Here is a 22,488-nt window from a genome sequence, read left to right as displayed (position 1 = left end):
CAGAACAGAGAATGAAGGAAAGTCCATCCAGAGACTGCCCCACCTAGGGATCTATTTCATCTGAAGACACCAAACGCCCACACTATTGCTGATGCTGTCACAGCTGTTCCCTGAGAGGTTCTACCATCACCTGACCAGTAAAGATGCAGATATTCACAGTCAACCATTGGACGGAGCCTGGCACCCAATGGAAAAGCTAGGGAAAGGCGTGAAGGAGCTGAAGGGGATTGCAACCCCATGGGGAGAACAATAACAACTGAACCACCCAGAGCTCCCAGGAGCTAAAGCACCAATCAAAGAGTATACATGGAGGGAACCATGATTCCAGATACTTATGTAGCACAGGATGGCCTTATCTGACATCAATGGGGGGAGAGGCTTGATGGCCCAGCATAAAGGGATGCTAGAAGGGTGAGGTGGGAGTGGGTGAGTGGGTAGAACACCCTCATAGAGGGAAAGGGGAGGGGGTAGAGATAGATCGGGATGGGGGTGTGTGGAGGGGTAACTGGGAAGGGAGATACCATTTGAAATGTAAACAAAAAAATGATTAATAAAAGTTGGTATGTAATTATAGAATACATTTGCATACCTAATAAAAAAGAATTCCTTTGTCACTCTGAGCTTTAAGTTCCTCATATACATTCAGGTAATACTGTTTCCTTCAGTTACTGCAAGTATTGTAATACTTGCAGTATGGAGAGGAACAACACAGTGTAAAGTGGGAAGAGACCTCAGTCAACTGAAGAATCTATACTCCAGGGTAAACCAGTTTCCAATCCCATTTCAACCGTTTACCTGCTGTGGAACTCTAAGGAACACATTAACGTTCTCTGAGTTCAGTTCAGAGGACAAAGTGGTACATTGCCAGTTCCTCTGCATGTTCTGTGAGGACAACAGCAGACCGAAGCACATGGCATCCATGGATCCTGGCATCCATGGATCCTCAATGAAGGTTAATTCCCTGTTTCCCATCTACTGCTGAATGAATCTGTTCTCCTTCCACTGACTATTTCAACGTGGTTATGTGGAATCAAGGAAAAATGAGTTCAGAAAAGATATAAACCTTTGTTTCCCCCAAGATTCATTACACAAGAATGAGCTGGAGTGGCCTTTAGAAATCTTAAGCAACTCTGGGTCTCAAATGGGGAAAAAGTGCAGCCCATATTCATCTGCCTGAGCACACTCCAGAGCTGTTCCTGGGAGAAAGGTTCTAGGAAGTGCTGATGGCAGGTGTTATAAGGTGTAAGGTCCTAGTAGACTTCCCATAGCTCTTCCGTGAAGAGCTGAGGGCAGGTATTATAAGGTGTAAGGTCCTAGTAGACTTCCCATAGCTCTTCTGTGCTCCTAAAGAAAAAGGAATGTGGACCAAAGACTTTAGGGAAGAAAGCTATATACTGTCCTGAGTTGGTTAAAAGAAATAGCACAAACTGAAGCTATTTTTCATAGAGAGGAGTTGGAAAAGCCAAGATTAAGGTATTAACAGGCTTGCCTTCTGATAAAAACCAAGTCCTGGTTTCTTTCCCCATCCTCTGGTGACAGAAGACAGAAGCAACTCTTCTGGTTTCTCCCGCATAGCCGATTTACAAGGGCTCCTCATGGCCTAACCACCAACCCAGGACCAGCTTCCTACGTCTTCACACTGGGGTCAGACTTTCCACAGATGAAGGACAGTTGTGGAATATGGCAAATGTCCACTCCATGGTACACATCAATACAGGATATACCATCTCTTCATTATATTACCACAAAGATTTCTTACAAAATATAGTAATGCTCACCTTATTATGTACAAAAGTAATTCTTAGGTCAGGCTTGAGGACAGCGTAGCTTATGAGAAGATCCTGTACATTTTTTAGTTCATCTTTACACTTTTTGGGGGTTGAATAAAATTGTCTCCTTACAGGAAGATTCTTAAACAACTTTAGAGCAGTTACAGTTGTACCTGTTGGCAGATAAAAGCATTTTAGATATAGAAGAAACTACAGATTTCTAAGTTCACATATAATTGGTAAACAACCCTTTCTATCATAAAGACCAATCTTCCTCCAAGTACAGAGGTCCAAAGAAGGATCATCTCTATAAACTATTCTAATGCCCTACTAGACTCCTCTTCTACTCATGATCCACTGAGGAAACAAGAGTAATTTTATTTTTAATGGTGTAGAGAAACACAAGCTCACTAGAGTGCAAGCTTAAGAAATCTGCGGAATATCAAACCACGTGAGATGTTGACTAGTCTACATTTAGAGTCCAATACAGAGGTGACAGAGGACTACACAGTGTATGCAATAACCTTAGGCATGTCACGCCACTTTAAAGTTTGCCCGATCAGTCTCTTTCTGATGTTGATCTGTTAAAAATTTCTTCTGTAAGGTAAGACTGGTCCTTAATCCTTAATTTTGACTTTTCATAAAGCTCTAACTACCAACGGGGTGTGTGAGTTCTTTATGGTAGCATAGCAACACTGCATCCGGCTGCATACCTTATTCCTTACAGCACTGTAGCAAATGTACTGTTAGTGCATAAACAGAGCAAGGGCACTGTTACTGCAATTTCCAGGCAGAGCCTTATTTCTGGCTGATACTGGTGCCGTGCTTCTTCATCTGCTGAGCTGTCCCTAGAATCACATGCTCTGGTCACAGTATTTTAGATCCAAGCTCTCCCATTCTCTGCTCTCCTCTAACCGCACAGCCACTTTTGCATGGTCAAATACAGGGTCAATATGGATCTTATGCAGCAGTGCTAGTTTCCTATATTCACTTGGTTTTTGTTGCAAAAAACAAACAAACAAACAAACAAAAACAAAAAGAAAACAAAAAACCAAGGGGCTGGAGAAATGGCTCAGCACTCAAGAGCAATTGTTGCTCTTGCAGTGGACCCAGATTTGATCCTCATGCCTACAAGCTGTCTGTAACTCTGGTTCTAGGAGATCTGACCCGCTCTGATACCCTTTTCTTACCCCCTCCATACTAGGCGTACGTGTGGTACACTTACATACATGCAAACCAAACACTTAGTGCACATAAAATAAATACATCTGAAATTAAGCAACAACCCTGAGTCTGGGAAACTTAAATGAGGAGATTAATTCCGTTCACAGTTCAGGAGATTCAACAGTAACTGGTTTAGTTTGGTAAGGAACTTATTGCTATGTCATCAAAACGAGGGAACCCTGAGAAGACTGCAAATGGTGGGCAGGAAGCAGACATCTAAACTGATGGTTACTGACTGCTATTCTTTTTTTTTTTTTTTTTGAAACCAGAGCATTTATTTTATGACCGATTGAAATCCTCAAGATGAACTGGGTGCTGCAGCAGCTGCCCTCTTGGTTAGGTGTTGTCCTTCATGGAATCCATGTCTGAACCTCGCGTAGACAATCTTTAGGTGCCTCATCTGACCGGTCCCGGCAGTGTTTCGCCTCTTAGCCCTGGCCCTCCAGTTATACTTCCTCGAGCACTAGGCAGGGTAGCCGCATTAGCCACAGGCCGACTTCTGAAGGTGGGAGGCCTCAGAGGCACAGCGGCGGCACAGCGCGTGTGTCTTACTGCAACACCTTCCAAAGGATGACGCTCCTTTCACCATTTACTTCTACCGGCGAGGCCAAATTAGACTCTGTTAAGTGAAGTTTTTAGCCTTGGCTGTATTTTCATTAGGATCAAGGGAGGATAAGGTAGGCCTGGTGCAGTCCTAGCTACTTGGAAGACTGGGGCAGAAGGATCACAATTCAAGACACCTGCCCCATCCAGTGAACTCAAGGCTAGCTTGGGTAACTTATTCAGATCTTGTATCAAAATAAAACGTCAAATGAGGCTGGGATATGATTGATAAGAACTGCTCCTTCACCTTCATGTGTTGGAGGTCTGGTCCTTAGTGTGGCAATACTATGCTCGGGCCTAGAGGGAGGTCTTATGTCGCTAGGTGAACTTGCTCTCAACAGGATTTAAAGTTCTTATGAGTCCTGGGTTATCCTGTCGTCTCTCCCAGCTGCATGGGTTCTGCTACTATAATGTCGCCCACCATGAGGTCCCACCAAAGCCACGCTGACAGAACTGACCTGACGACTAACTCTCATGGGACCAGAAGAGTCATGCTATCCTGTAGAAGAATAAAGAACCAGCAGTCCTACCCAGCTGTGATCCCTCTGACCCCAACAGCTAGCACGGCACACTAACCCCACGGCACAGCATCTCGGCAGTAACCAAAGGCTCTCTAGTTGAACTTAAGACGTTCTCAAAATGAGGGAAATCATGTCTGGTACTAGACACCAAGGCAGCTACCCAGGGCTAATGAAGTCGTGGATCTTGAAGGAGAATCTACAACTGCCACTTTACTAAACCAGCATAATCTCTAATCATACCTTAAATATTTGTCCTTACACCAAGAGATAAGTGTTGTATCACCCCTCATCAAGGAAACTTCACTTTTCAACAGAAAAAGACCACTAGAGAAAAATACAACCGCAATCAAATTAAAGAGTTATAGAATCTGGTCCCAAGGAGTACATCTACAAAACACTTCGATACTCAGGGAAGGTTCAGAGAACATTATGGAGGAGGGTCAGGGAGTATGCTATGAGACTTTGTCTCCTAGCAATGTCACAGCTTCCCCCATAAACTCTCACCAACAGGACTACCAAAACAAAGACAACAGGTACTAAGACCAACAATTAAACAATGGGACCTCATTAAACTGAAAAGCCTCTGTATGACAAAGAACACCATCATAAGGACAAAGTGGCAGCCATCAGCTTGGGAAATCTTTACCAATAACGCATTCAATAGGTGGTTAATATCTTGTTGCCGTAAAAATTAAAAATGAACGTTTTCTATCAGTTCCCGCAAGCCAGATCCGCTTGCTCTGGCTGCTACTCTACCACATGGTCTGCAAGCTGCCCTCTCCAGGAGTGCTCGGTCCCCTAGGTGGTAGTTACCACGCCTGACACACGCCTGACACACGTGCGTGCGTGTACACACACACACACACACACACACACACACACACACACACACACACAGAATCTCCTGCTGCAGGCCCTGCGCGTTCTCACTCCGTGCAGGCAGCAGAACCAGATCCACACGCTCCAACTGCCTCTCAGCCATTTCTTTCACACACTGTGTCCTCTTCAGTCCACTAGAACCAAAGTTCCAGGAACTTGTAGTTTAGCATTAGGTTTACATGTTAAATTCTCAATCCACAATTCATCCACACAATAAATTCACTGCCAATTGATAAAGATATAAATCGTCCACCTAGACAAGGTAAAAGTCAATCTAGTTCACCTAAATCTGAACCATCCTCTTCCGTAGACTCCATCTTGATCTCTCCTTCCTCCTCTCTCTAGCCTTCCTCTCTACTGTCCAATCATGTATCACCTTGACATCAACCTACAATATCTAAAATATATAAAGAACTGAAATAACTGAACATCAAGAAGACAAAAAACCCAATTTAAAAATGGGGAAAGGAACTAAATGGAATTTTCAAAATGTCATACACAAAGAAATGTTCAACAACCTTAGCCATGAGAGAAATGCGAGTTCAAAGCACTCTGAAATGTTATCGTATCCCAGTCAGAATGACCATATTCAATACAACCAATGACAGCTCAGCCAAACTTTTACAACCTCTACGGAAATCAGAGTGCTGGTGCGTCAGGAAGCTGAGAACTGATCTACTTCGAGATCCAGCTAGACCACTACTGGGCATATATGCAAAGATACTATGAAAAACACCCTGCTCATCCATGTTCCCTGTTGCTCTCTTCCTCATGGCCAGAAACAGGAAACAGCCTGGATGTCTACTAACTAATGAGTGATAACGAAAGTGAGATACATTTATACCGGGACTACTGAGAGGCTAAGACCGATGAAACCACCACATCTGTAGGTACAAAGGATGGAGCCAAAAATGAATGTCCTCATCAAGGACATTAAACAATAATAAACAAATAAACAATACTTCATGCTTTTCAGCTTCATATTATGTTTCAATCCGAATAGCTGCATAAGTTAGGTAACTAGTTTCTAACCAGAGGGAGGGGATCTTCCCAGGATTTGAAGAGGTCAGGGAGAAAGAGAGTAGAAGGATTAAATGGGCAAGAGGATGGGAAGAGCAGGATAAAGAAAAGAATATATAAGGGACAACTAACATTAACCACCTTTTAAAAACCATATAGAATCCTATTTCTGTAGAAGTTTCCTAAAATATATAGATATATGGAAAGAATTTAAATGGAGTTACATACAAAAAAAATAAAAATAATAAAAATAAATGGAGTCATATATATGCCCCAACTAGACATCTTGTATTTCTATTGCTAGAAATTGTTAAGACATTGTCCAAAGGAGTCCTAGTCCCTCCTCAAAACGCTGCCAAGGCTACTGGTTACCTTCTATAACCTGACAGTAAGATCACATTGCTGAGACCCACTTAATTAAGCTACTAAACATGGAGAGATAAAACTGTCGCCAAACCAGAGGCTTACTTCTACTGACTAGTGTTCAAAGTATTTTGCATACTACCAGAGGAGAAAAATGATCATCAATATTATGCAGCTACAAAACCTTTGACCTACAACAGTGAGGTGCTTGTACGATGTGCTGGGGGTACAAATGTTATGGGAATAGCGACAACCTTTTTTAAAACTGGATTTAGGAATCACTCTATGAGATTGAACCCATATCTCACATTGAAAATAGAGCTAACAATATGAGACTGCACAAGCCGTGGGCAGGGAAAACACCTACCCTTTTTATTCTGTTACAAGGACACAGCAAGAAGGTGACTCCTAATGACTTATTGTTATGCTATAGATCACTCAACCCTCATTAGAGAAGTTTCTTCTTGCACCAGATGAGGCTACAACTGAACAGTTCAAGAGAGTAAGACTTTGGAAGGCTCGGTGTTAAATGTGTGTCTTTAGCAAACCCCTCTCCCTGCAGGCTCAGGCATGTGTACAGAAGAAAAGTGGAAAGGTTTAAAAGGCAGAGGTGGCAGATGACTGACTTTAAGGAAATAGTGTCTTCCAGACTCAACAGGGCAGATACACAGAGACTATATAACAGGATACAAAGTCAGTACAGGTTCAAACTAGACCAACTCCCGGCGTGGAGTTGGGAAAGTGAACAAAGTCCCATCCCTAACAAAGAAGTTATTTGCAATTGGTTATCTTCTGAAAATGGGAAAAGCAGCCTTCTCCAGTGTAATGTCTCCATGAATACCAAGGACATTCCAGGACAGGCCTTTTCCCTTGAACAGATTTGATAATAAATTTTTTGCATGCTTACTTGTTTTGTTGTCTTATTAGTTGTTTGCCTGTTTTGACTTTTTAAATTTTTTTCTTTGATAGATGGAGAGGGGGAAAAAAACATGAAGCTGAGTGAGTAAAAAAGTGGGAAATGTGGATCCACATTCTGCCTTACTGCTGGGGTGTGTGGGTGCCGTGCTGGCAGACAAAACAAAATGCAGAGGCATCAGGCCACTAACAGGTGAGAAACGAGACAGTCTGAGGTCAAGGAGGCAGGGGTTCCCAAACTCCCGGGTGTCCAGTCAGGAATGACAGGGTCGTGCTGGACAGCAATGAGCCCAGGGCCTGGGGGAAGGGGAAACTCTGGCTTAGTTCAGAGGTGAGTCTCTGTGTCTAGAGGACAGAGGGCCTGAGGGAGACTTAGGCAGTATGGCTCTGTATGACAAAGCCTTCCCCCCATGGTGGTTCTTGATGAGAAATAGTCTTTGCTTGTCCAAACCGTTTATTCATTGTTCATGGTGGAAAATGGGTGCATACCACTTATTCAGGGTGGACCTTTGGCAGGAAGAAATGTCTGCAAAGAGAAGCTTATCAGGGCCCATACAGATATCTCATTAGCATGAAGAGCTCTGTGCTGTGACTATCGGCCATGATCCTCATATGGGATGATGTGGTCACATACTCCAGGACAGGAAGCAGGTAGGAAGTAGAGGAAACTCCTGCTGTTCTCAGATACGAGAACTTACTGGGGTTTCTGAATCTGCTCAACCTTCCCAGTTTTTGTCTGGTGACACCTTTCTACTTGCCCCACAGGTGAGGAATTGTGAGGAACTGAGAGGGACAGGAAAGAATGTAATCAAAATATATGTAAATATTTTTTTATTAGAAAGTGAAAATAGAGAGAAAGAACCTACACAGAGGGGGAGATCTACAATTCACTAGGTAAAGAGCTTGCTATGCAAACACGAGAAACTAAGTTCAGATCCCCAGGAACCACACAAATGGAACAGAGTGGCATAAGGTGGGTAGAACAGGTGGATCCCAGTAGACACACTGAGCAGCCAGTCCAGTAGAAACTGTAAGTGGCAGGTTGGTAATAGATAGAGTGTTAAAAATACACTTAATATTGAACTCTGACCTCCACATGCAGTCACAGAGCCAAATAAGGGTACCTGTGCACACGCACACGCACACACACACAGTGTCTCTCTCTCTCTCTCTCTCTCTCTCTCACACACACACACACACAGTCTCTCTCTCTCTCTCTCTCTCTCTCTCTCTCTCTCACACACACACACACACACACAAGTACGTACCAACACATGCATACTCAGCACCATTGCACATGAACATAATCTATATGCAGTTGTTTCTATCACATCACTTTGTAAACACACATCCTATTGAATAACACTGTTTTCTCTACTGATCAATTCTCCTGATCGAGCATAGTTATTTACGCCTGAAATCTCAGCACTTAGGAGGCTGAGGCAGAGCATCATCGAGTTCGAGGCCATCCTGGACTGTAAAACAATCTGTCTTTTCATAAAACAAAGGGAGGGAGGACTAGACAGACAGGAAGTGAAATGGGGTAGAGGAGAGGGAGGAAATAACCTATGTGGATTAGATTTTCAACTGGATACAAACCTTGACTTATCAAGAAAGAGAAATCACAGCTAAGAAAACGCTTCTATGAGACCTCTTAGAGTTGCCTATGGTTGTCTATAGTGTATTTCTTAATGAATGATGGAGTAGGAGGGCCTAACCCACTCTAGCACCACCCTTGGGTAGTCTGCAGTGTATTTTCTTAGTGAATGATTGATATGCCCTGCCTAACCCACTATAGCACCAGCCTTGGGCAGGTGGTCACGGCTGTATAAGGAAGCAAACCATAGCAGCTTCTTAATGCCATGCCAACAGGGTTTTAGGCAGTCAGAGTGAATAAGGCCCCTAAGGCCCTTCTAAAAAGCCCTAGGAAACCTTTGAGATAAAGTTCATTTGCTGTCTGGATGATTTCTTAAGAGTCTTCCTGATGCTGACTTTTTAATCAGTGCTAACCTTTACAGTAAAAATGCCATCTAAACCAAAAAAGAATCAATATTCTGCTTTTCTTGCCAAACTTCAAGTTTTATGTTTTTTTCTCTTATTTTGTTACCAATTCTCACTGTAAATATAGCTAAAAGTTTCCAGTAATACTTAGGAAATCTGTGTTTCCTTCAATTTTTCACTACCAGTACTGAACTGCCCACAGAATGTCAAGGCATGGGAATAATGAAACCAAAGTCTTTGTCAGGTGGTATGAAGTTCAACTGCCAATAAAGAATTCCATTTGAAACTACACGATCACCATCTTTACTATGTATTTTGATTTTCTGTAAAGGCTTTATTTCAAATTACAAGTACATATGTGATTGTGGAGTATGTATGTGAGTGAGTACAGGTGTCTGAGGCCAGGGGAAGGCACTTCCTTTGGAAGAGTTGTATCATGGGTGTTGTGACACAGGTCCTCTGGAACTCTGCGAGAGCAGTAAGCGTTCTTACCTGCCAAGCCACCCCTCCAGCCTGACTGTCCGTATTTCTATCACCATCTGGTTTTCACCCCTTAAAGTCCACTTCCAACAGTCTGCACTAGCACAATCCTCCAAAGAACCAGTTCTAAAACTTGTCACTGTCAACTGACACAGTGATGGTGATTACTCCGCCTCTCATCACCAACTTTCTGGGACAGGGGACTTTCTATGACCATAACAGCACCCTTAGGCCAATCAACTTGAAAAAAGTAAGACACTTACTTCAACTCCTAGCTGGAGGTTTTATATCATGATCAGCTGGCACCATGCTTTGGGGCCTGCAATGAGCTGTGCATCTTGGTGCTTGTGGCCAAGAAAACTTGTGTCTTGGCAACTAGGAAGCAAAAAGAGAGGAAGAGGTATGGTGCCAGTAGCCTCTTGCAGGGTGTACCTAATGTCTAATGACCAAAAGAAGTGAACAAGCCTTTGACAAAGGGGACAGTCGAGATCTTAACTATGTCACCTTTCCGTGAATACTTGGATTTAACAGTTTTATACTTCTAGAATTTTCATTTGGTTCTTCCAAACTTTCCATTTAGCATACAAACCCCCGACTTTTTTAAAAATTATTTTTAATGATGCAGGATTTGCTTTAAAACATTTTGGTCAAAAAGTTCTTCTTAAAGATTCTCATTTTGTTCATCTGCCTCTGCTACACTTTCTTTCTTTTGGTTATAGCTTTTACTTTCCCTTGATTGTATCCTTTAAGGCTTTTATTTGATTTGCATAAACATCCCCAGCTGCTGAAGATGGTCATATTTCCTGGGTTAATGTAGGGTAGGAACCAGTAGTAACCAATGGTGTAGCTCAGACATCACAGGCTTGACACTGGAATTAATCCTCTTCCTCTAGTAAGTTGTATAGTCCAGTCTCAACTTTCTTCAGCACTGTTCAGTCAGCAAAAGTCCTGTGTGTAAGTGAATGAGCTCAGTCTGCGGATGGCATACTTCAACCTCAGCTCAGTCCACAGGTGGCTATGTGAAGATCTGAAGGTTTTCCCAGTGCTCTACGACATTCTACCTATGGCAGGTAGCTCTGTTATGCACCTACACATGCAATCTCATGTGATCCTGTCAGCAGCAGAGCATGTGGTCATCAGTTACTTCTTGTCTGGAAAGGGGTAACTCTTTCTCTTAAGCTTAGTTCGTGAAAGATTTTTCATGACACAATTCTTCAATAAATTTAAAGAAAAATATGCAAGTTTTTTAAGTTGTATTTTTCTCTCTTTATGGCTATAGAGAAATGGTCTATTCTCCACACGTCAGTCTCTGGCTGAAGGTTCCACTCCTTTCCCTCCTTGCCCTCCACCCATAAGCTTCCAACTCAAATGCCATGCTCTCTGAAAATCTCACTGACCCTGCTCTAAGTTCAGTGTTTTCATATCACTGTCATCACTTATTGGCTTATCCATTTCTTACTAATCCTTGAATTCCTAAATGGCAATGTAAAGACATCTTTTATAACTATGAACAAAAGAGAAGAAGGAAGACAGGCCAAAACCAATACCCCAGATACATATGTTTATGAAAACAAAATGTTATTTGTTGACTTTTAGATACATATAATGCTCTAAATACATTACACCTAACCCATATATTTATAAATTACTTTTCCATCTTAAAAGAGCCAAAATAAACTAAGAATCACAAGTAAGATTTTAATAATTTCAAAGTAATGTGTTAACAGAACTTGCACATAAAAAGGACTTTTTAAATTTCAAATGAAATACATATCCTTAAAAATAAAGGTACCAAGTAATACCAACTAATGCGGAAGAGGCCCCAGTGCGCTATCGTATTTTACAAGAGAACTGCTCAGCTCTCTAACTTTAGCACACTCTTCACACACCAGAATTAATCTGCAGGCCTGCGATATGCTGTTATATTTTTATATGACCCTATACTATGCCACTTAGGAAGGCGGTTATTTACACTTCTAATGTAAAGGTATGGGTGCTGAATTGTCACAAAGTGTTCTAAACTAATGAACAAAGTTCCACTCTTCTGTTAAGAAACGCAAAACTGCAGTCCATGCACAATCCCACAGAGCAGTAAGCCATAGCAAGGGTTTCTCACAAGGTACAAGAATGGAATACGCTTTCGAAAGTATTTGTTCTGGACAATAAATCAACCTAGAAGCAAAAAACTAGGGGACACAAAACTATATGAACACTATGGATAACTAAGTTATCCAAGACTTGAAAGCTGGAGAGTTATTCTAGTTCCTTAAAGGAAAGCAGGTATAGAGGCTGGAGATAAGCTCAGAGGTTAAGATTGAAAATGGCTTTTTCCTGCATTCCTTCACTTCCTTTGTACAATTCTTTGAAAAATCAGCAAATTGTTGAACATTGTAGGTGGCCCTAGTCAGTGAAGAGAAGACAGAGACACCACTTGCCTTAGAATAAAAACTATGTGCACTTCCTGCTATAGGGTGCTTGCTCTTCAGAGAGCACTTCCTGCTATAGGGTGCTTGCTCTTCAGAGTGCACTTCCTCCCAGTGTGCCTGCTCTTCAGAGAGCAGAGAGCACTTCCTCCCAGTGTGCCTGCTCTTCAGAGTGCACTTCCTCCCAGTGTGCCTGCTCTTCAGAGTGCACTTCCTCCCAGTGTGCCTGCTCTTCAGAGTGCACTTCCTCCCAGTGTGCCTGCTCTTCAGAGTGCACTTCCTCCCAGTGTGCCTGCTCTTCAGAGTGCACTTCCTCCCAGTGTGCCTGCTCTTCAGAGAGCACTTCCTCCCAGTGTGCCTGTTCTTCAGAGTGCACTTCCTCCCAGTGTGCCTGCTCTTCAGCACTTCCTCAAAGTGCACTTCCTCCCAGTGTGCCTGCTCTTCAGAGTGCACTTCCTCCCAGTGTGCCTGCTCTTCAGAGTGCACTTCCTCCCAGTGTGCCTGCTCTTCAGAGTGCACTTCCTCCCAGTGTGCCTGCTCTTCAGAGAGCACTTCCTCCCAGTGTGCCTGCTCTTCAGAGTGCACTTCCTCCCAGTGTGTCTGCTCTTCAGAGAGCACTTCCTCCCAGTGTGCCTGCTCTTCAGAGAGCACTTCCTCCCAGTGTGCCTGCTCTTCAGAGAGCACTTCCTCCCAGTGTGCCTGCTCTTCAGAGAGCACTTCCTCCCAGTGTGCCTGCTCTTCAGAGAGCACTTCCTCCCAGTGTGCCTGCTCTTCAGAGAGCACTTCCTCCCAGTGTGCCTGCTCTTCAGAGAGCACTTCCTCCCAGTGTGCCTGCTCTTCAGAGAGCACTTCCTCCCAGTGTGCCTGCTCTTCAGAGAGCACTTCCTCCCCAGTGTGCCTGCTCTTCAGAGAGCACTTCCTCCCCAGTGTGCCTGCTCTTCAGAGTGCACTTCCTCCCAGTGTGCCTGCTCTTCAGAGAGCACTTCCTCCCAGTGTGCCTGCTCTTCAGAGAGCACTTCCTCCCAGTGTGCCTGCTCTTCAGAGTGCACTTCCTCCCAGTGTGCCTGCTCTTCAGAGAGCACTTCCTCCCAGTGTGTCTGCTCTTCAGAGTGCACTTCCTCCCAGTGTGCCTGCTCTTCAGAGTGCACTTCCTCCCAGTGTGCCTGCTCTTCAGAGAGCACTTCCTCCCAGTGTGCCTGCTCTTCAGAGTGCACTTCCTCCCAGTGTGCCTGCTCTTCAGAGAGCACTTCCTCCCAGTGTGCCTGCTCTTCAGAGAGCACTTCCTCCCAGTGTGCCTGCTCTTCAGAGAGCACTTCCTCCCAGTGTGCCTGCTCTTCAGAGAGCACTTCCTCCCAGTGTGCCTGCTCTTCAGAGTGCACTTCCTCCCAGCTCTCTTCAGAGAGCACTTCCTCCCAGTGTGCCTGCTCTTCAGGTCCTCCGAGGGCCCTTCCTCCCCAGTGTGCCTGCTCTTCAGAGAGCACTTCCTCCCAGCTCTTCAGAGAGCACTTCCTCCCCAGTGTGCCTGCTCTTCAGAGAGCACTTCCTCCCAGTGTGCCTGCTCTTCAGAGAGCACTTCCTCCCAGTGTGCCTGCTCTTCAGAGTGCACTTCCTCCCAGTGTGCCTGCTCTTCAGAGCGCACTTCCTCCCAGTGTGCCTGCTCTTCAGAGTGCACTTCCTCCCAGTGTGCCTGCTCTTCAGAGTGCACTTCCTCCCAGTGTGTCTGCTCTTCAGAGAGCACTTCCTCCCCAGTGTGCCTGCTCTTCAGAGAGCACTTCCTCCCAGTGTGCCTGCTCTTCAGAGAGCACTTCCTCCCAGTGTGCTTGCTCTTCAGAGTGTAGTTCCTGCCATAAAGTGCTTGCTCTACTTCTGTGTTGACTATACTGGTCTTGGCAGAGGACCAGAGTTCAGTTCCCAGTACCCACAACAGGTGAGTTACAACTGCCTGTAACAGACACTATATCCCGGCCTCTGTAAGAACCTATACAAGTTGCAGACATATATAAGTACATACATACATATAGACAGACAGATAGACAGACAGACAGACAGACAGACAGACACACACACACACATTAAAAATAAATATTTTTAAAAGGCCAGGTACAATGTTTGAGAATGTGATGATGAAGAGAAGGGAAGAACAACTAAAATAACATTTTATAAAATCATAAATAAACTTTAAATGGCCAGACAATCTATAAAATAAAAAAATATCTACACCAAAAAGACAGAAAAGGAATTTTCAGTAAATCACTTTTAAATATGTACAACTTTTCCAGTGTCTAACTGAGAGGTTGTCACTGTGCCTACAGTTATGCCGTCTGACCAGATGGTATGAGGAATCCATGCTAAGGACTTTCCTATCACAGCAGAGATTAATCTACAAGAACCTCAAATGCACAGGTATGAACAAGGATTGCTGAACTGCAGTCTTATCTTACATAGAAAACATTTAAATGGAAGCTAATGACAGCTGGTGAAATGTGAGTATGCGACTCAGTCTCTCACAAACCGTCAACACGGAGCAATGGAACTGCAAGATCACTTTGAGTGTGCGGAGTTGTTTAATTTGTCTACCTAGAACACTCTGAAATTAAGACTCTGGGTTTCTGGGTTTTTTTTTTTTTTTTTTTTTTTGCTGTTACCTAAGCAATCAAATATAGTTAGGTGGAAAAAGTGAGTTACAAAAAGTCATACTGGTTTTGTAACGCTTGACCTTTCAAGTGTGTTGTTTCCTGAGTTATGAAATAAGCTAATGAAAATAAGATGCATTTACTGACTACAAAACTTCCTTAACATGCATACCTAATTTTACTTACAGAAGGGGAAAGACTGACGTCAGTAGAAGAAGAGAAATCAGTCAGGAGAAGGGCAAAGATCAGATGGAGTCCTTCTGTAAGGATTGTTATTTCATAGTTCCCATGGAGATGAATACAGAAAAGCATGAGAAGTATGAGTGATACAGAGCCACTGGCTACCCAGACCAGACTGGCAAACACTGACTAGACTACTTCAAAGAACTCTACTAGGGGGCACTCAATGCCTCTGGTGCTTTCCTAACTTGAATTTTTAAGATCCAGAGTCCTTCTTAACAGGGAACATATTTAAATTAAAAAAAAATACTTATCTGTGTGTTCAACACAATACATATTAAATGGATAATGTGTATTACTTTAACTGAAGTATATAATACTTATTACATATCTAACTAAGTAGTGTTTATAGATAAGGTCACCTTTATTGACTTATGAATGAGATGTAAATGAGTATGTTTTCTTAGGATTTCCTATTAATTATTTTTCTCTGTGAATACAAGAATGTAAATTCCTAATGAGCAAAAAATAATCCCTAACTATGCTGACAATTTCTAAAATTATAGGCAGAGTGAGTGGATTTATCAGAATTAAGAAAATAAATTTCGGGGCTGGGGATTTGGCTCAGTGGTAAAGCGCTTACCTAGGAAGCACAAGGCCTGGGTTCGGTCCCCAGCTCGAAAAAAAAAAAAAAAAAAAAAATAAATTTCAAAGACCAAAGTCATTTTAAAAATTAAATATAGTATTTTAACATTAAGATGGGAATAATAAAACCACAAACCGTGTATTATGTTTATCAACTGTAACAAGGAGCATAAAAATAAATTAAAATTAACATTCTAGATGTGAGAAGGGAACAACTAATACCCCACAAGCCCCTTGCAGATTCTGAAGAGGAGCACCTTTGACATTGGTACCACTAACCACCTACTGCTGGGAAAATGGTGAGGAGATATTGTGAACTCAGACTGAAGAGTTCTACCTTAGGATTAGTTTTTAGAAGAACTTAAAAGTATACAAAAGAAAAATCACACAGATGTGTATAAAACAATAAAAACTAATAAACAGCTGATATCTCAGAATAAGAGTGGAGAGGTGGAACAGGTGTCAGGTAAGACTTCAGCTGTAAACTGGGAAACTGTAGGAGCCAAGCAATGATTACACCTTTTATCTATGTTATTCATCAATAAATACTTTTCAACTATTTAACCATCAGGGATACAGTATATGACAAATCAATGACGTTTTAGGCGCCTCAGTACAACGCTCTCCCTCATCTGTGAAGATGACACAAGGGACCCAGCCACATGAAAACACTTGCTGCTATAGGCCGTTCCCTTGAGTCATCCTGTCTCACTGTGCTCCTCTGGAGGATGACTCTGCACTCTGAAGAGCTTCACAGAGGAAGGCTGAATGCTTGCTTGAGAGATAACCAGCCTTGATTAAGACTAAACCCAAAATGCTACTTAAAGTCAAGGCAAAGCTCTTTTTTTTAATGATGGTGACAGCAATTTTACACACACACACACACACACACACACACACACACACACAAAAACACAGAGTGAGTACACTTACCTTGACCAAGATGTGAAGGCTTCTGAGAAAGTATGTGGCCACTGCCATCTAAAACATACTGGGTGCTAAAGTCATCAGCAGCTGTCCTTGTTGTCACTACCACCTGGAAACAACAAACCAAACCAAAAAGGTATAGATAACAGAGGCTGCTCCCTCTCTCCCCTTTATTCCCCCCACGCCCGCTTGAAATGGGACCGTACTATGCACTTTAGACTGCTCTCCAACTCAAGATCTTCCTGCCTCCTGCCTCCTGGATCAAAGAAACGTATCATTACAACCCACTAGAACAACCCTTTATCTATGGCCACCAAGATAATTGTCACAATGCCAGCATGGTAAGCCATGCCTACAACTCTAGCACTTGCTAGTCTAAGGCAGGAGAACTGTTGTGAGTTCTAGACCAGGTTGGGCTGCAGAGTCTCAACCTTGTCTCAAGTCAGTCAGTCAGTCAGTCAGTCAGTCAGTCAGTCAGTCAGTCAGTCAGTCAGTCAGTAAGTTAATAATCACACATTTACTTAATATTGAAAAAGGATATTACTTGGTAATTCTTTTTTAAAGACTTATTTTATTGTACTGAAATGGTGCATGTGATTATGTACACACATATATGTTCAGGTGCAGGCCAGAGGCTTCAGATCCCCTGGAGCTGCAGTTACAGTGGGTTTTGAATCTCCATGTAGGGTGCCTGAAACTGAACTCAGGTTCCCTGGGCTGAGGCTTCAGTCCATTGCTTGATCAATTACTCTGGATGCTTCTCTGGTAGTGTTTTTTGGAGTTACACTTTGAAACAACAGAGCAGCCTGTGATTTTTCTGTGTTGCAAATGAGCTGGTGTTTGAGCATTTTAATTAAAACAAAAAACAAGTATACATCAAACGGCCATTTGTATAACATGCTTTACAAATGTAAAAGCAAATACTTTAATTGTACCATGTAGAATCTTTTTTTTAAATAATTTCCACAAATTTATGGAAAAATGAATAATCAGTAATCATTTTCTTTCCCATATATATTTCATATAAAACATTTATAGGTTATAAAAACAATTATAGTTTCAACTAGCAAAATTTAAATATATACACAATTATTTAAAGGTGTTATTCAGAGAAAAACAAGTTTAAAACAATGTTTAAGTATACATTTTTCATTAATTAAAGTCAGCATTAAGCATATGATCATAGGAAAGAGATCCATTAAAATACCAAAATATTTCCTTATGATGTGAGCTGTGGAATTGAGGTTTAAGAATCCCTCACTTTTCTGCACTACCCATACATATCCTGTGATACTGGCAGGAGACATCACCTTAATGGAAAAGAAAATGAAAACCAGACAAGACGCACTGGTGTGGAGTAGAGATCCTGTCGGGGAAAGAAAGGTGACTAAAAGAGAGCAGCCCTATGATAGGTGGTGATGCAAAGTTGGGAGTTATCTCTTCTGACTATCCTTGGACTCAACAAAAATTAGAATCTACAAAATCTAGCTATACTGCTGAGGCTTACCTATCAAGTAGACATAATTATAGCATATGCACTATGGAACACCTGGGTACTATGTGTATGTGGGTACCCATACCACCACTGCACCTCCCCTTCGTGTGTGTGTGTGTCTGTCTGTCTGTCTGTCTGTCTGTGTGTGTGTGTGTAGTGGGGGGGAAGATATCTTATTAAGTTTCAAGAATTAGTAGATACTACTAAGTTTTCTGAAATGTCTTTCCAACTTGTTAAGGTTGTTAAGGGAAAGCTATGTGCTTCTGTGTATTCCAACTGTTCTATTTTGCTGAACAAAAGTCCATTCCATAAGTTAATGATGCATGACTTTAATCTAGAGTCTACCAGCCAATGTATTATTTGATTTGTTTACCCAAAACGAACAGAACAATAAGTGGTAGAGATTTTTTTCTATGTTTCATTATTTCACATTTATCCCTTTAAAAGTAAGTCTACATCTAAATAACTGCTTCTTCAAAATGCCAAGGTCAACTGAATTCTATTTCTATTCTCCAAAGAGCGAGCCACTTGACATAATGTTGGTGTCACTGAGCAAAGGCAGTCCTGGAACTCGGAGTTCCAGTACTAACTCTGCCAGTGGCGTCTAGAGGCTCCTGAATAAATGATTACGCGCTCTCTATGGGAGGGTGATGATAAGATGAGGATGCTAATGCTTTATAAGGTTACATGGCATTTTGCTTAAACTATTTCAAAGCCAACTTCTACAACACTAATTTGTTCATGCTTTAGACATTTTAATGAACAGTAAGTATATACCAACCTAGATGAAGAAACTGGAGTGCAAAGAAAGGAAGCAGGATTTTAATGTTAAGAATATTAACATTTATGTTATACTAAACACATTATGGTTCTTAACAATAAAATTTCATTAATGTCAATGTATAGAACACTATAGAAATGTATTTATATGGGCAATGCTCATGGTGAGACAGTGAAGAAAACATATAATTATGTTTTGCAAATTCATGAAACACAGCATATTCCTCAGATGAAGGAATTGTATTTCTAGGATTCATTTCATGTGACCTCATGTCCTGGGCAGGAAACTTGGACAGGTTCAAAATGTATTAGTTATGCAGGAAGAGCTGGTGTCCTACACTAATTCATGATCAGGAACATCTCTGATCACACACACACACACACACACACACACAATCATTGGTGATTTTTCACAGGAGTAATGAGCAGTTGTTGAAAGAGTGAGTCTAGTGATCAAGATTTTAAGACATCTTTTAGAATTCTTCAGAGACCTTGAGGATTATATTAGCTCTGAATTAAAAGTGAGCCTAATTATTTTTTAAAAAAGGTTATATAGGGGCTAGAGAGATAACTCAGTGGTTAGGAGCACTGTCTGTTCTTCCACAGGTACTGTGTTCAATTCTCAGCCATCACACAGGGCTCACAACCATCTATACAGGGATCTGATGCACTCTTCTGGCATGCAGGTGTACATACAGATAGAGCACTTGAATACATTCATTAAATAAATAAATAAATAAATAAATAAATCCTTTTAAAAAAGTTTTGTAAAATCATTTAAACCTTATGTAAGCAGTTTCCCCATAGGAGTTAGACGACATGTCAACAAAATTACTTTTAAATGCATCCTGGCAATTCAAGTAAAATTTTCTTGACACAAATTCATTTAAGGCAATGGCTGTAAACTTTTCAAAGCATTTTCTATTGCCCATAATGAGCTAAACCACCATTTAGGAAGCAGGATTCAAAAATTCATGACCCTGTTTACACTAAAGTTCTACTACTGTGGCTGTGAATGACACAGGAAGCTCCTGATACTGAAGAAAGTTGCATTTATTTGTTTGACATCAGTCTAACGCTGGAGGCTTCCTCTTGCCTCTTTACAGGTCTCCCAGCTTCTCAGTGTACCCCTCTAAGCATGGGGGCTTAAACAAACCTACAGATCTGTGTTCTTTCTACGGAATGGCTCATAACAAATGTGAGTGCTTAGAGCACTACCAACCCCACTGTGACAACTCTAAGCCTGCTGCATGGGTGGACCGGCAAACATGAACGTTAGTTATGAAGTAACAAATACGAGGACCACAACTATCAATAGGAAAGAACAGAACAAATCAATGAACTTGCACTACAGAACAAAGACGTTTTGTGAAAACTAGCAGAGATCTGCCTACAGATGGCTACCAATTTTCAGAAAAGAGTCACCGACATGAGGAGCGTAGGTAAATGTGAATGCCTGTAGACAGGGACTAAGCAACTGATTTCATCACTGATTTAAGCACAAGAGCATATTGTTTTTTACAGTGGAGTCCAGAGCAGGAAAAAAAGTTATAAACTTTTCAATGTATCTAAAAGACGTGGTACAGATAAGATGTAGGAAGCTCTTACAGGTGTAGCAAGGTACAGTAAACCCTGGCTTTTGAGTAATAGCATGAATATGCTAAAAAGTAGCAATAGCACATTCATGAACAGACATTATTATTGTAAAATCGATAAGCCTGTGGACTTAGATAATTGAAAGTGCTATAATTCTACATAGCCACAGTGACCAGTTTGTATCAGCACCAACCCCAGAGTAATTCGCACGCACTGTGGTGACTATGATAATAAGAGGGTTTCATCTCCATTATGATGAATGCTCCTTTGAAGCTGGAGTAAGAAAACTTGGCATTTAACTCTGTAAGACCCCATTTTCCTCACCAGTAATATAAAGAGATTATCTACAGAAGATCTCCAAGAAGTAGACTTTGGGACAGAGACTAATCAACAGGCCTTTACTGGGGCATGGCCTGGCACAAGCACCTATAGGACAGAGAAGCACTTTCCTGAGCTGGTTGTACCTTAACAACCCTTCATCAGTCACTCAGTGCCAAGTGCTTGTTCTCTATGCCCTGGGCAACACAGACCCCCTCAGAGGAAGTGAAGGAGACTCAGCTGTGAGCTGTTAGTGACCAGCACTCTTGGAAACACGCATCTTAAGGCAGGGCATCTGTACGGTGCACTAAGATCTACCGCGACTACTAGAGGTTTCAGATAGAACCAAGCCTAGTCAATATCTTCTTGTGATATTTCAACAATTCTTTGGTAAATTCTGATAAGTAAAATGATTTCAATTATTTGTGTGAGCCCTTTTGAATATCTCAAAGATAAAAAGATAAAGTGATAAATGTAGGTGTCATGTGACCTTAACTAATCTACAAAAAAAAGAAACGAACAAGCAAGATAGTGACCAGCAGACAAGCAAGCAGCCATCCGACGTCAGAAGCGCAGAGGTCACACTCACAGACTCAGTGCCATGCTGCCATCTAGCAGACAAGGCTGGTACGACCGCTCAAAGCCTGGCCACATCCTCAGAAAACAGACACATCGGAACACATTAGTTCCTGACAATACTCTCACGATATAAAGTTTAATTTCTACCTGCCAGTTTAGACGACAGCTAGGTGATCAAATATTTATACACTAACGCAGCCGATCAAAGCTCCAGCCATGGAGCAGCAGTAGAGAGCTCCGAGGTTTCACACTCTATACCACGTTTAAAATGAGCTTTCTGCACTCGTTTCAAGGCTGCAGACAGCCAAGTACGTTCTCCAGAAGAAAGACTGGCTACTCCCAGCTGTACCCTCCACTTACGTTCTTCTAAAATCTAGGTGCAGTCTCAAGTGAGCTCTAAGTAAAGCAAGTGCTGAGTGAACTAGCCGAGGAAGAACCTGGTATACTAGGTCTGGGCTAGAGGCTGAAGAGGATACTTGGGAATTTCCTCCTAAACCTAGCTCTGAACATCTGTAGTCCAGGGACTGAGGCCTCGTCCTCTTTGTGTTTTAATGGCAGAATTTCCCACTGAATTTCATCATCTTTGCAATGTTTTTCCAGCCTACTACGGTCAACTTTATAGAGCCTCCAAAGCCAGAGCATAAGTGAATCCTTAGTCAAGTACATATACGCATGTATGTACGCACGCATGCACGCAGGCAGGCATGCACACATGCCCACCCACACAAAACAGGACAAGTGAATCTGGAGAATACCACACTGCTGACATCAGGCCACTACACAGACATTCAATGACCAGAGAGGAGGACACGGCAGTATCTCACATTCATACCCCTTTCCTTTTTTTTTCCTTTTTTTCTTTTTTTCGGAGCTGGGGACCGAACCCAGGGCCTTGCGCTTGCTAGGCAAGTACTCTACCACTGAGCTAAATCCCCAACCCCTCCTACCCCTTTCCTAAACATTAGGTATCAATGTCACTGCTTTCTGGCACTCCTACCTGAACGGTGTATTCTGGCCTTAGCACAAGTAATATGGCCATGGGGAAATTTTCAGTAATTAAAGAGACCCTCAGTTACTGGCACTCTTACCAGCATACAGATAACTTCAAACAGTGACAGGGCCCAACAGCTACACAGT

The 22,488-nt window shown here is 42.1% G+C and overlaps 1 protein-coding gene and 1 pseudogene across 3 annotated transcripts in view; both read right to left on the bottom strand.

The window, feature by feature from the left end:
* Positions 1-22,488, bottom strand: part of Pms1 (PMS1 homolog 1, mismatch repair system component) — an 87,731-nt gene that overhangs the window by 49,593 nt on the left and 15,650 nt on the right. For all 3 annotated transcript variants that reach the window (XM_032901070.1, XM_032901071.1, XM_032901072.1), the window contains exons 4-5: positions 16,590-16,692; positions 1,779-1,942 (exon numbers count right to left, since the gene is read on the bottom strand). In XM_032901070.1, the coding sequence (XP_032756961.1) occupies positions 1,779-1,942; positions 16,590-16,692 (267 nt within the window). The remainder of the gene's footprint in view (positions 1-1,778; positions 1,943-16,589; positions 16,693-22,488) is intronic.
* On the bottom strand, positions 3,292-3,582 carry LOC116899364 (annotated as a pseudogene).

The sequence above is a fragment of the Rattus rattus genome, chromosome 4 (assembly GCF_011064425.1).
Source record: "Rattus rattus isolate New Zealand chromosome 4, Rrattus_CSIRO_v1, whole genome shotgun sequence".
NCBI lineage: Eukaryota > Metazoa > Chordata > Mammalia > Rodentia > Muridae > Rattus > Rattus rattus.
This window is presented reverse-complemented; position numbering and strand designations above follow the sequence as displayed.